Below are 14329 nucleotides of genomic sequence, written 5' to 3' on the forward strand. Positions count from 1 at the left end.
CACACACATGCATGTGTATTAAAAAAGCTTAGTACTCTTAAAGCCTTTTATCTAAAAAAAAAAAGTCTTTATTACAAGGAGAGAGACTTTCAGGTCACCACACCAAAAGAACACAGCAATACCTGCATCAACAGGCAGAATTAGGTAGACGTACCATCAATGTGCACTACAGAAATACTGAGGTGTTTCTACCGAGACTCTCTCACAATGAATCAGAAAACACACCTGGTCTAGACCTCACTCCCAACATCCTGACGTGGCATCACGGTCGAGAACCTTATTTTTGAGCAGCAAGGCACTGACTTGCAAATTACTTTAAAAAAAAAAAAGAATGGTAGGGCATGCATGTGTGCTCAGCTGTATCTGACTCTGTGCAACCCCATGGACTGTAGCCCACCAGGCTCCTCTGTCCATGGAATTCTCCAGGCAAGAATACTGGAGTGGGCTGCTATCTCCTTCTCCAAGGGATCTTCCCAATCCAGGGACTGAATCCGTGTCTCCTGTGTTTCCTGCATTGGCAGGCAGATTCTTTACCACTGAGCCACCTGGGAAAGTATAAAAAGAGTAACCTGGAACAAATTCACATCACATGTAGGATAAAGGTTAACATAAAGGCAGGATAAGAAAAAGTTTTTGGTTTTATCCCTTCTTACTACCTACACATTCTTAAAGCCTAGTATGAAAATCAAAGATCAGTTAACTATAGTGTTCCTTCGTATATAGCACAGGGAAACATAGCCATTATTTTGTAATAACTTTAAATGGAGTATAATGTGTAAAAATACTGAATCACTATGCTGTATACCTGAATCTAACTATAAATCAACTGTATTTCAATCAATCAAATTAAATTGAACGTTCCTTCAAGATGGGCACCATGTGTTAAAACTGAATTCCTAGTGCTTCCACAACTTGGATATACTATACATGCTTTACATGCATGTAGAAGCAGAGAAAACTTCTATTTCTCCCAAAATAAGGTTGAGAAAATATTGAAACGTCTATGTTACTAGAGTAGTTCAATAATGAGACACTGAAAGCATAATATAAAAATTATCTGTGATGGCTAATTTCATGTGTCAACTTGCCTAAGTTGCGGCTCCCAATTTCCTGGTCAAACTCCAGTCTAGATAGTGCTATGACAGTGTTTTGTTTTGTTTTGTTTTGTTTTTTTTATGTGAATAACATTTAAATCAGTAAACTCAGAATAAAGCAGATTATCCTCCATAATGAGGGTGGGCCTCATCCAATCAGTTGAAGGCCTTAAAAGAAAAGAAAAAAACAGCTTCCCTGTGTCTCCAGCCTGCTGGCCTGCCCCACACATTTCAGATTTGTTAACTCCTACAATCCTGTGAGCCAATTCATTAACATAAACATCTCTCTTGCCTTTATATTTTTACATATATATATATATATATATAATTTCCTCTATTGGTTCTGATTCTGTAGAGAATCTTGTCTAAATAACTGTCTACAGATTTTTCAAAGACCATGACCACAAGTATTAATTAATTCACTGCTCTCTGACATGCCAAATATCAAAACACATTCCCCCTAAATTAAAGCCAAACCATTATATGAAGTACAATCAGATGAAGGATATTCCACTAACACCAAAATGTTAAGTGTGATGATAAAAAGGCTAAGAAAAAATCTTCCCAACCAATATACTTAGACCAGGCCAATGGACACTTCATTTTAATAGTGGTAGGAAATTTTAGTCCAAAAGAATGATTTCAGGGTGCAGCTGTCTTACAAGCTAGTACACGTCATAGAAAAGTATAATTCAGTTAATTGCCAGAATTAACTGAATAAAAAAGAAGAAAATATGCTAAGAAAATTAAAGGTGAAAAGAAGAAAAAAATATTAACTACCTCTTGGTTGTCTTTGTTTTGGTTTGCCCAGAAAATCTTATGATAAAGCGTCTCCATTGAATTGCTGGAATCAGTTCGGTCAAAACAGTGTCGATCCAATACCTCCAACGTGTGCAAAACCCGACTAATGGTCACCCCTAGATGCAGAAAGCAAGCAAGCAGTTAAGAAAGGCCGAACAAAGCCAGAGCAGCATACTACAAAATCATCATCAGGTGGGACAAAAGGAATTTTAAGACATTATTATTCTCAGCATAAAAGAATTGCCAACAAAATCAAACCTGACATTCTAGACAGCCCAGATTTAAAGGGCACAGACCGAAGAATGTCCCCAAAACTCAGTAGGGAACTCTGTCTAAAAGCATCCTTGTTCACACTGAGGACTGAGTAGCAAGAATTAGAAATGGCATAAAGTCCAACATCCAAAAGCACTCCTCCTTCTGCTGTTCTGTACCTGCTGTCGACTCTTGGCACTTGTCAAAAGACCACCGAACTTCCACTGCACGGCCTCTTTGTTTTATCTGCTGTTCTACCTCATAAATCCTTGCCCGAACCTGAAAGATAATCACTTCTAATTAACTTTTGCTTAGAAAGCCACAGCAGCTGTCTAAATCATGCCAGGTTTTTCCACGCAAGCAGAGCGCCCCACAGTGAACCACAGTCTCGACTGCACTGTAGGAAAGGCAGGCGGCTGCCCGAGAAGCGCGTTTCAAAATTCACAAGTGCTGACTCCATGCCAGTGTTCAGTGCTAAATGCTCACAAAAATAAACGCTTACCCAAAAAATCTTTACAAGTGAAACATTTTCAGGATATCATAGAGAAAGGTCAAAGTTCTAAAATATCATCTTTGAGCCACTCTTCTATGTCTGAAAGCAACTAATCATGTTTTATTAAGAAAACTGCTTGGTTTAAAAGGAAAAAAAACAGAGCTTTTATTTTAAATATTTGTCCCAGTCCTGTGGTTCAAGTTTCTTCAGTCTTTGAACCAAATAACCCAGCCCTAATGAAAATATATAACAGTTACTAAATACCCAGACTCCTAGCTCTATAGTATATGACTCTACTAACACACAGACTCTGATATATTAATACTAAACCTGAGTGTCATGATCTTATATCAGAACTACCACCATAATTACCATCTAGGGGGCAGGAGGCTCTGCAAGAACCACCCAGCAAAATGTTCAGAAGAAAAGGAACAATATGATAAACTTCTGCTGTTCACAGAGACTATGGACTTCCCTCTTCACCCAGAGAGATGGAGACAGAGACAGGAGGGCCCCTAAGAATCCAAGGCTGCTGCAACCAGGCTTGACCCACTGTGCCGTGATGCTGCTCAAGACTGAAAACACCCCTCCAAGCACCGTAACAGCAAGTCTACCTGCTGGTTGAAAGCCGTGTTTCCTCCCGGCATGGGGAGGCTGGAGGGGGCCACCTGCAGCAGATCCAGGGGCGAGCCCGGGTTCGCGCTCTTATTGTCGTTTGTGGAGTAATTCCACACCAAGGCACTTGGGCAACAGAGAGTAACAGTCTGGAAATAAAGTGGTAAAATTCAGATGCTTAGAGGAAGGAAAAAAGTATTACAAGAGCTAAAAAAAAAAAAAAAAAATCATAGTTAAATTACAGTTTCCAACGAGTGAGCTTAAAACATGAACGTCTTTTCTTACCCCCAGACTCAACTTTTCAAATGGTGAGACAAAACAATTATGACAGAATTATTCATTTGAATAGGTAAAAATACACTTATTGAGAAATTAAGGAATGTTATAATTTATAAGCTAAATTCTAGCATAAGAACCTAGGAAATTTAATAAAAATGCAATAAATTTTAAAATTATCTCCTGAAACAATGTTTTTCATGCAATTAAAATATGTAATTTCTAAGCCTGTAAAATCTAAAAAGATTTTTATTTTTTTTACCTCTCAAATAATGGTATGATATGTAGCCTCATAAATCCTGGGCAGGCAGCAACCCTGCACAGGGCCCGGGCAACACACTTTTTCTATAAAAGCCAGTTAGCAAATATTTTTTAAGGCTTTCAGGTCACCTAAAGTCCCTGTTACCTACTCTTCCTTTTTGTTTAAAGAATATAACACCTGTTCTTAGCCTATAGGGTGGACCTGGCCTTCAGGTTATAGCTTGCCTACCTCAACCTTGGACCCCTGTAGACATTTTTTTACTCTGTCAGCTTGCACAATGCAGTTTCTCTGACCAACTTACCTATACATCACAACCACCCCAAGCAGTAGGAAGCAGTATTTCCCAACTGTTCCAAAAAGGAATGGAAGCCACGGAGGAGATGAGCGACCAGCCCAAGGTGATTTCAGGCCTGGAATCACTACACTCACTAACCCTAACTATGGATTAGGTTCTCATTAAATTAAGTACTATAGTTCTATAATACTATAATTAAGTATTAGAGTTCTCATTAAATTAAGCACACACTCTGTGCTGAACACTGTCCTGGAAGCGACAGTGTAAGAACTGTCCCCAGCCCCCATCCACACATGGGGAAACAGAGGCACAACGTGAAAGCTACGACCTGGCAGAGCAGAGGCTACAATCAGGGCAGTAATGATTCTAGAAGGCGTCTTCCCCACTACATTCTTATGCCACTCAACTATACCAGCTCAGAGAACGAGTGCAGTCTTTCTCCTCTAAAATGCAAAGTATTAAAAAACTAGACTCTGAGGCCCAGGAGACATCTGCATGGAAACCAGATGGCATATATCAAACTCAGGCCCTGAATCCCACCAGCAGGAGCATTGGTCTTCACTGGTCCACACCCCATTGCCTTCCTCTTCTCGTCTCCTGTCCATGGGGAAGTAGTTCCCTGTGTTCTTAATTCCAAAGCCTCCAGTATCCAGGGCACCGATCCATCCAATAGTCCTCTGCTCCTAGTCTCAGACTCCCCTCTACCAGTGTACCCTTAGCTTAGGAATGCGTTCAGGCTTGCCTATCAAAAAGCAAAACTTTTTTCTAAAAAATCTCCACTCACTTAGCACCAAACTCTCTTCCCTTCACAGGAATGATTCTCAAATCTCCAATGTTCCTCACTCACACCTCAACATGACTCCTCACTATCATTCACTGACGATCTCAACCACCATGTGAGTCTCAGTCATCTCCTTATCAGACCTCCCCAGTCACCTGGGCACTGTGCACTCATCTCGAAACCTCCTACAGCGCCCACAGAGGCAGTCCCGCATGGTGGTTAAGAGTGTGAACTCTGGGTCCCAACTGGGTGCAATTTTCAGGTTCGCCTCTTACTTGCTGTGTGACCTGTGCCACCATCTCATCATTCCTGTTACAGGAATGATATTGGCTCCTTTCTCATAGGATGATTCTGAGAACTAAATGATGCAATATACCTACATCTCAGAAGAGTGCCTATAGAACATGATAAATGCTACTGCTATCATTACAACTGAATTATGACTATAATAGTCTCATCATCTTTGTTTCTAACAATACTCTCCCACCTCACTCTTTTCTCTCCAGCCTGCCCAAACTTCCCTGGTCACCTCTGGGATCCTCCCCCCTGCTATCTCTTACCTACTTGTTCCCTCTGGGCCACAGATCATCCCTCACTACTAACTCTCTAGGAGATCACTCCCTCTCCAGGTCTTGACCAGCCAAGCAGCCTTAAGTGGCCCAAATCCATACCCCTGGTCTGTGGTCTGCCCCGTCTTCAGAATCAGACATGCAACCATCTCTTGAACATATCAACTGGAGATAAGACAGTCCAAAACTGAACTTACACAGACTCATCCAAACTGATTCTTTCCTTGTCTCTCTCTCCCCTACCCTCCCCACTCCCAAAGACCTTCCCTCTACTGTGGCCAAAGCAATCTAACAAACCACACACTGACCATAAAACTCCCTGATAAAACTTCCCAATGACATCCTAATTACAAGGCACACGGGGGGTCTTCTATCCCTGAGCCCCAACACATTTCACACTTTATGTTCCAAGAAAGCCAACCTGCCCACAAGATGACTTACCAACCCTCCGGGCCTTTCTCCACACTGCCCCCTCTGCCAAGAACAGTCTACACCTTGTTTGTTTGTTTTAAACCAATGTAAGTGCTAGACCAGACCACTTTCTTCAGAAAACCTCCCTGAATTCTAGGTTGAACTGAAAGTTCCACTTCTCAAATCAGCCCCGAGCATCCCTCCACCAACCTTCCCTCATCTCAGCACATGGACTCTCAAAGCCCTTTACTAAGAGCATGACACATTAGGAGCCCAAGAAATGTGACCTGAACACTGATCTTTGAGCTCCCAGGTCTAGGACAGGGCTGTATCTCACTCTTGGTAGCACTGGGCCAGGGGCTGACATTCTCCTGGACCACACAAGCAATGATGCTGGGCAGCTAAAGAGAGTCTGAGAAAACTATTAGGATCTTAAACAGAGAGAGATGGCAACCATCTCAAGCTGCCGACTGAGGAAGCTACATAATGCTGCATGGAGAAGCTGTCTTCCCCAAAGAACAGTAACACAGCTTACTTATTCCATGGGTTCCCTGAACAATTTTTTAATCATAAAACAACCCCAATAAAGAACTAGACAGAAGCAATGAATCCTCTCGCATTGTGATCCAACACAGGGATACAAGAACAGGAAACTTCCATCTATCAGTTATTTAGACCAGGATAAAACTAGAGTTGTGACATGAGAGTTGAAGCATCACCCCCAAGTCCGCTGTTTGCTGCACAGAATGTGGACATAAAGCAGGAAGGGCCAAGGACTTACCTGCAACATACAACTAAGTCCATAAACCAGGGGGCCGTGCTGTGCACAGGAAAGAAAGTCGGAGAAGGCCAGCTGCACAGGGCTCATGCCGGGGCCAGGGGGGCCAGGGCTGGGGGCCCCGATGCTCGAGCTGTTTGGGCCTATTATCACATGGGGCGAGTGGGCGGCAAGGAGGCTGGGGCTGTCGCTCAGCAGCAACGCCAGACGCCGGGCACAGAAATAGGCGAGACGACGGGACAGGTAGGCCGACTGGACAAACTCATCTGAATACTGAGGAACACAAGGACACCAGCCTTCAGTCACGTCTCAGGCTACTCAGTGAGATGACCATTATAATACAGGCTTCTCAACATTACAAACAAAAACAAAAGCTTTCAGAAGTACTAATACAGACCAGTGCTGTCCAAGAGAAATATAATGCAAGCCACACATGTAATTTTTAATTTTCCAGTATCCATTGGGTGGCAAAAATATGACACACACACAGATAAAATTAAAAGAAAGATGTATTTTATTTGGCCCACTATACCTAAATCTAAAATTCTATCATTTCAACATGTTATCAACACAAAAGTTATCATTTCAACATGTTATCAACAAAAAGTTATCTCACAACATTAGTGAGATAGTATATACCCCTTTCTCCATACCAGGTCTGAAGCCTGGTGGACACTTCAAACAAAGAGCACATCACAGTGTGAACTTGTCACATTTCAAGGGTTCACGAGTCATGTTGGCTAGCAGCTACTAGAGCGGGCAGCACAGGTCCAGACGACTTGGGGAAGACGCAGATCACTAGTATGGTGTGGGCTCTGGAAGGGACTGGCTACCTTTCACTGGACACTCTTTCATATTGCCTGAATTGTCAAATATATGAGTTACTTTTCCAGGAATTTTTCTTTAAATAAATTTCATCCAGACAGCCTAAATTTTAACACACCTCAAGACAATCATGAAAATAGGATGTTCCCACCCCTGGGGGGCTCAAAGAATATTAAAAGAATGTAGAAGATCCTCTATATCCCTAAACAGAGATAATGGGTTTTGTTTTCACAGAGATCTATGTGAAGGAGACAGTATTTAGAGAGCTGTTTGCTCAGCTCAGGGACAAGGGAAATTCACGTGAGTGAGAATACTTGAGAGGGACACATGGCTAGTACAAGTGACCTTTACAACTTACACGAAAGCCTCTTATCACTTCGAGTGTTGTAGCATTAAGATCTTTCCTCCTTCTATTTCAAAAAAGCCACCTCTACTTACCTCTTCATTCTTACCAGACTCATTTCTTGCCCATAAAATCAATTGGCTCATGATTACATGTACTATACCTGCAGCATTAGTGGTAATAAGAGTTTAAGAAGATCATCATCCATTGGTCTGATCTTTTCTAACACATCCAATATCCATGTCAAATATTCATGCTTTTCCAGCATTCCTTCCTTAAATGAACAAAGAAAAATTACACTGATAATGTTAAAGCAAAACCAACTAAAATTAAAAAAAAAAAAAAAAAAAAAAACCACTCTTATCTTTATATGTAAGTATAATTTTACTATTGTTTTCCTTGTGGCAAAACAGTCTCATTGATGAAAGGTGAAATTCTAAAGAAAGAAAATAACTGGTGTTATTTTGCACAGTTGGCTTGGAGGTTTTTTTGGTTGTTTCTGCATACCTGCCTCATTCTAAATTCATAAAAATTAATTCCTACAAGAAAGAAAATTTGGAAGCATTCAGATTCGCAGGGCATGTCAAGTGCCTGGCTAGATTTCAGTGTACTAAGAACTCATAGTACACTGGCGTGCTGCAGTCCACGGGGTCCAAAGGAGTCGGACACGACTAAGCGACTGAACTGAACTGATGAACTCCTGCTCAAGGAGGACTTGGCCAATGTTGATCACTACAAAGAACAAAAGCACCTATCATACCATCATCTCCAAAAGAGGCTGAAAACCTCATCAGAGCCCAGGCCCTCTAGTAGCCTCTTAGCTATCCTAAAAGGAATTTCAGATACCATAACCCACCAACAAAATATAACTTTAAAAATCAATGGCCTGTAAAAAATGAAAGGAATTTATAATAAAATAACATATAAACTTCTGACATAACTACACTAAAAACAACATGCCCACAAATTTCCAAAATGTTCCAGAGGGTTGGTATAGCCCCCCTTAAGATAAGCACTGTTAACGTTTTCATCTATTGCCTTCGTGTGTGTATATATATATACACACACACACACACACACATACACACACACACAAATATATACTTCTTTATGACATTCTAGGTACACATATATTTAATGTCATATTACAGCTTTATATTATGATTCACATCATAAAAGAGTCAAGACAGAAACAAATGACCTAAATGGAAAAGAAATCGAAAAAAGGGAAATGTGTGTGTGTGTGTGTGTGTGTAAAGCTGATTCACTTGCTGTACTGTAGAAACAAAACACTGTAAAGAATTATACTCCAATAAAATGTAAAACAGACAAACAAAGATAGAAACAAAAAGTTATGTTTAAAGTCACGGAAACTTTTATGGTCATTCTGGTAACAATCTTAGTAGTTAAAATGAAGCCCTACTTTGTTCCTAGAAACTCTGATATATCTATGGACCATATAACCAGCAGTCTACTACCATGATTATTGACAATTCATTTAAAAATATACTGCTAAATTACTGTTTATATATTTAAAACATTACAGTGACACCACATTCATGATATCAAAGTATTCACTCATTGCTAATTTCTTTTCTTTTTTTGTCTGCACCAAGGGATCTTAGTTCCCCAACCAGGGATCAAACTCGTGTCCTGGCAGTGAAAGCAGGGAGTCCTATCCACCGGACCACCAGAGAATTCCCCTTATTGCTGATTTCTAATTTTTTAAATGTTTCAGCTAACAGTTAAGCTACAGGAAAAAGTGCAATTTAAAATTATCAGACCAATAAAGTAAACTTCATGTTAAAGAAATAAATAAGATGGAACTTTGCATTAAGGATTAAGAGATGGTGAATGCAAGGTTCAAAAAGAGAGTCTTCATAAGCCTGACTTCCAAGGATGACACAGTGTTCATCCTCAAGATGCTTTTCTTATGCACCTGTACCCTCATTTCTGCACATGAATGTCTGCACACACATACAGTTTCACATTTCAGATTACAATGAATTAAAATATAATGAATTGTAAATGTTAACATTAAACTCAGATTCATCCATTTAGAACCTAACTGCGTCCTATAAAGGAGATACTGATTTCCATGTTCCTAAAAATAATCATTCAAAAATACTAAGCATGCTTAGAGACACTTTTTCAAAGATGCAGGCTAAATCCTCAACTCAATAAAAGCTCAGAGCAGGCAGGGAAGGAGTCCTCTGCTAAATGACACTAGGATTTGTAAGCATTTTTGTTTTTACTGATTTAAAACTAACAAAGCTACCTCCTAAAGGACCAGGCTGTTTCCTACTTTGAGCTCTTAGAAAAAGTTGCTTACCACGTGGAAATTATAATTAACGTTCTAAGGGTAGAAATTTAGAAACCACACATCCTTTCTACCCACCTACCCCATCACAATACCAGGTCATGAAAGTCTATGCTGATAATACAGCTTCAGATGAATACACTTGTCCTTCCTATTCACCGAGAGTAAAGACTGAGGCAAAAAACAGCACAAGTGCCATCTTCTGGTCAGTATGATGCACATCAGTGTCTCAGGATGGAAGTTTTAATCAGTCCTCAATGTCTTACCCATCCTCTCAACCATATTTTAATCTGCAGCCAAACAAAATTAAGATGACCTTTCCACAGAATAACTAAGCTCTAAAGAAAATCTACTATAAGATAGGAAGCATCAGCATAAAAAATTCTTTGAATAAATATCTCCAATTTCTGCAAAGTTAAATGGCTTGGGAGGATTACATTTAATAGTGCCATTATAAGCCAATTAATGGCATTAAAAAAGCTGACATCACTGAATGTTGGCGATCAATACATATAATAGGAAGCTATCATCTCGGGGCAAAGGTGTTACCTTTAATACAAATTCAGAGTTATGTTGGAGGTCTTTCTTTGAATGCAATAGTTCATATGATGATATAATATAACACCACCCAAACAATAAAGTGTAAGGAACGTGCCCTCAGTCTTGAGTTTCGTAGGAAGCTTACCTGGAACATGTGGAATGCCAACTTTTCGTTGTACTCCCACTGCCTCATGGCCTGCTCCACGTCGGGTGGCACAGGGACAGGGCCATCGCCCGCGCTGGAAGCCAGGTGGTAGAAGTCGGAAATCTTGGCCAACTGCTCTCGAAGATACCTGGTAGATATTTGCGTCCACTCTGCATTTTTTTTTAAAAAAAAAGAAGCCATTTCCAGATACAATGAATGTAAGAATCTACTTTTCCTCCCTCTTTCTGGTTAAGAGTGTACTTATAAAACAAAAATCTATTACACAAAAATGGCTTTAGCAAACATATACAAACACTGTTCAGAAAAGTACGCCCACGCCAAAGCCCTTAAGTAATGTGCACCAGTGTGACATGGCCGCCCCATCGGTCAGCAAGAACGTCGGCCAGCTCTCTCCTTCTGCCTCTGTGACCCCAAACCTAGGAGAAGAGGTGTCCACAACGAAATTAAAAATATCAGAGGCACAAACGGGAAATAGAACAGTGGAGGTAATTCAAGAATCATAATTCAGGACATGGACAACAGACTTGTGGCTGCCAAGGCGGGGAGGGGGTGGGTGGGGAAGGGATGTATTAGGAGTTTGGGATTAGCAGATGCAAATTACTAAATATACAGAATGGATACAAGGTCCTACTATATAGCACAGGGAACTATATTCAACATCCTGTGATAAACCATAATGGAAAAGAGTGAGTGTGTGTGTGTGTGTATGGGGGTGGGGGTAGGGGGTGGGTAGCTTTCCCAGTAGCTCAGACAGTAAAGAATCCACCTACAATGCATGAGACCTGGGTTCGATTCCTGGGTCGGGAAGATCCCAAGGAAAAGGGAATGGCAGCCCACTCCAGTATTCTTGCCTGAAGAATTCATGGACATGGGGTCCATGGGGTCGCAGAGTCAGACACAACTGAGTGACTAACACGTCATATATAAATAACTGATACATAATTAATGTTGTACACAGAAATTAACATTGTAAATCAACTATACTTCAATAAAACTTTTTTAAAACAAATATTTTTAAAAATCACAGTTCTACTCAAAAAATTCAAAATTCCCCAAATGCGGTTCTCTTGGGGTACATTTTTCAGGCTGCAGGGCATGGTTCAAACATGCCTAATTAAGGGGTGTTCTGTGTCTGCCCATCTGTAGGAGGACTGGCCATCCCCGCAGGCCAGCCCCAGGCAGCACTCCCACCTGCGCTGCCCAACCTCCACCCCTGCCAGGGACACCAGAGCGGCCACCCTGGACAACCACCTGGGCCTTCGATCACTCTGCTCTCCCCAACAAACACAAGATGCCTCCGGACTCAGCCAGAAAGAGCAGTGAGTGACAAGAGGTAGGAGACGGGGAAGGAAACAGAAAATGTAGCTTAAAAAAAAAAAAAATCACTAAAATTACTCAAAAGTATCTGCCACAGGGGCACAAATTAAATCAATGTGTTGCCTTTGGCAACCATGAGGGATATGGTGCCAACTTTAGCCCATTCTGGGGATAAAAATGTAATAATTGCATGCTCACAGCCAAATTTCCCCAAGGATTAGTGAAACAGCATTTCGGAAGAAATCGTCCTCCTGAAACATCACCGCACAATGCTGTTTTCTCATTATTTCAGCAATAGGTTCTCCAACCTTCTCAATTTTAAAGGAACCTATTCTAACAAAAGTAAGAGTAGAAATAAACATCTGTTAGAAATTGAGTGGTTTGTTTTTATTTTTTAAGCACTACTAAAATTACTTGACAACAGTAACCCAGAGATAACTATTGTTAGGTTTTGGTTGAAACTACTTATTCTAATTGTGTCTTATTTAAAATTGAAATTCAAATGCACATGTTAAGTAAGCACTGCTTCAGTAATCAGCCAATGCCAAAAGATGAACAGACACTAGGTCAACATTCTGTTCCTAGTATAATCGTTTGTCAGAAAGCACCATCAATAACAGATATTATCGTTAAAATTATGCCATCGTCATTAAAAACCAAACAATAAATTATTAGTGTCATCATTTTCTGGTGCCCCTGTTATGGACTAATCATCTCATGACTCTCACTTGTTCAACAAAGCAAAATGCCAACCATCAGATGAGACAAGTTTAGCTTAGCTATAATAAGCAAAAACAAAAATAACAAGGACCCAAATCCTAGCTTTTGTGTGCCAAGCCTTGCTATTAACTCACTCTCAGTATGGTACTATTCTCAATACTCAGAATAGTTTAGCCTCAAGAGCTAAAAATAACACACATATTCACACATCCCCTACTTTGTCTCGGGTATATTTTTCTTTCAAGATTGTTTTCATTAAAATATGGAAGAAACACACACTATAGAAAATTTTTAATGCGAATATGCCTAGAAAAAAATCTCAATCATTTAATAGCTTTATATCTTTTCAGGTTTTTACCTTGTATCGTTGACTGTTTAAACATATACACATCTTTTTTAAAAATTGCTGAAGATATTACTCCACAACTTGAATACCTTTAAAAATTCAAACAGAATTCAAATACAGACCTCTTGGTGATATATTTTAACTGCACCGTATTTAACTGATGTTAAGCTATCACATCAATAAGACAGATTTGGATATCTGGGCCCTAAGACAGTCTAGTGTGAACTAGTATAAAAATTAGGATGCACACAAAATTTTCATTTAAAATTAAAAACAAAAAATAAAACACAGCCACAAGTACTGTACTCTTTAAAATTATTCGGATTCACTAACCCCTCTCAAGCTGAGTTAGGACTGGTCATTAAAAAGGAGAAATGGCGGCAGCAGTGGCAAGAAACAGTGACTCTCAGGCCTGCGCACACATGCCATCACCCAGGGCAGGGGCGGCTTTTACCAAATGCCAGTATCTTCAGCCCAATCCCATCAGATTCTGGTTTAACTGGTCTGCAGTGGGGACTCAGTTCTAAGTGATAACAAAAAAACAGGAGTGGCTAGAGATCTTCAGGAAGATGGTTGGGGGAGAGAGGTGGGGAGGTTTCAAAGGTAGAAAGGATGCAGAAAGTGATGAAGAAGCTGCTTTGAAAGTGCACCAGTTCTAAAACTCTGGGGCTATGGCCACATCTCTAGTTCACTGATATCAAGTAGAACTCAAGGCCACCAAGTCAGATTATTAGAAAGTTTATGAACATGAATGTTACTGAGAGTGGGGTCAGGGGTCAGTATATAAAGAATGACTGACTCATCCTTCTGATGCTGCTCTCCATAGCATCCTGTAGCCACTGTTTTTTGTTGATGCCTCAACGGCACCCCACTCCAGTACTCTTGCCTGGAAAATCCCATGGATGGAGGAGCCTGGTAGGCTGTAGTCCATGGGGTCGCTAAGAGTCGGACACGACTGAGCGACTTCCCTTTCACTTTTCACTTTCACGCATTGGAGAAGGAAATGGCAACCCACTCCAGTGTTCTTGCCTGGAGAATCCCAGGGACAGGGGAGCCTGGTGGGCTTCCGTCTATGGGGTTGCACAGAGTCGGACATGACTGAAGCGACTTAGCAGCAGCAGCAAC

At 40.6% G+C, this 14329-nt stretch overlaps 1 protein-coding gene across 2 annotated transcripts in view; it reads right to left on the minus strand.

The window, feature by feature from the left end:
* MED12L (mediator complex subunit 12 like) overlaps window positions 1–14329 on the minus strand; it is a 368061-nt gene that overhangs the window by 279238 nt on the left and 74494 nt on the right. For both annotated transcript variants that reach the window (XM_027543477.1, XM_027543482.1), the window contains exons 6-11: window positions 10801–10970; window positions 7959–8069; window positions 6631–6900; window positions 3255–3404; window positions 2327–2426; window positions 1875–2011 (exon numbers count right to left, since the gene is read on the minus strand). In XM_027543477.1, coding sequence (XP_027399278.1) covers window positions 1875–2011; window positions 2327–2426; window positions 3255–3404; window positions 6631–6900; window positions 7959–8069; window positions 10801–10970 — 938 coding nt within the window. The remainder of the gene's footprint in view (window positions 1–1874; window positions 2012–2326; window positions 2427–3254; window positions 3405–6630; window positions 6901–7958; window positions 8070–10800; window positions 10971–14329) is intronic.

Source organism: Bos indicus x Bos taurus, chromosome 1 (assembly GCF_003369695.1).
Source record: "Bos indicus x Bos taurus breed Angus x Brahman F1 hybrid chromosome 1, Bos_hybrid_MaternalHap_v2.0, whole genome shotgun sequence".
Lineage (NCBI taxonomy): Eukaryota > Metazoa > Chordata > Mammalia > Artiodactyla > Bovidae > Bos > Bos indicus x Bos taurus.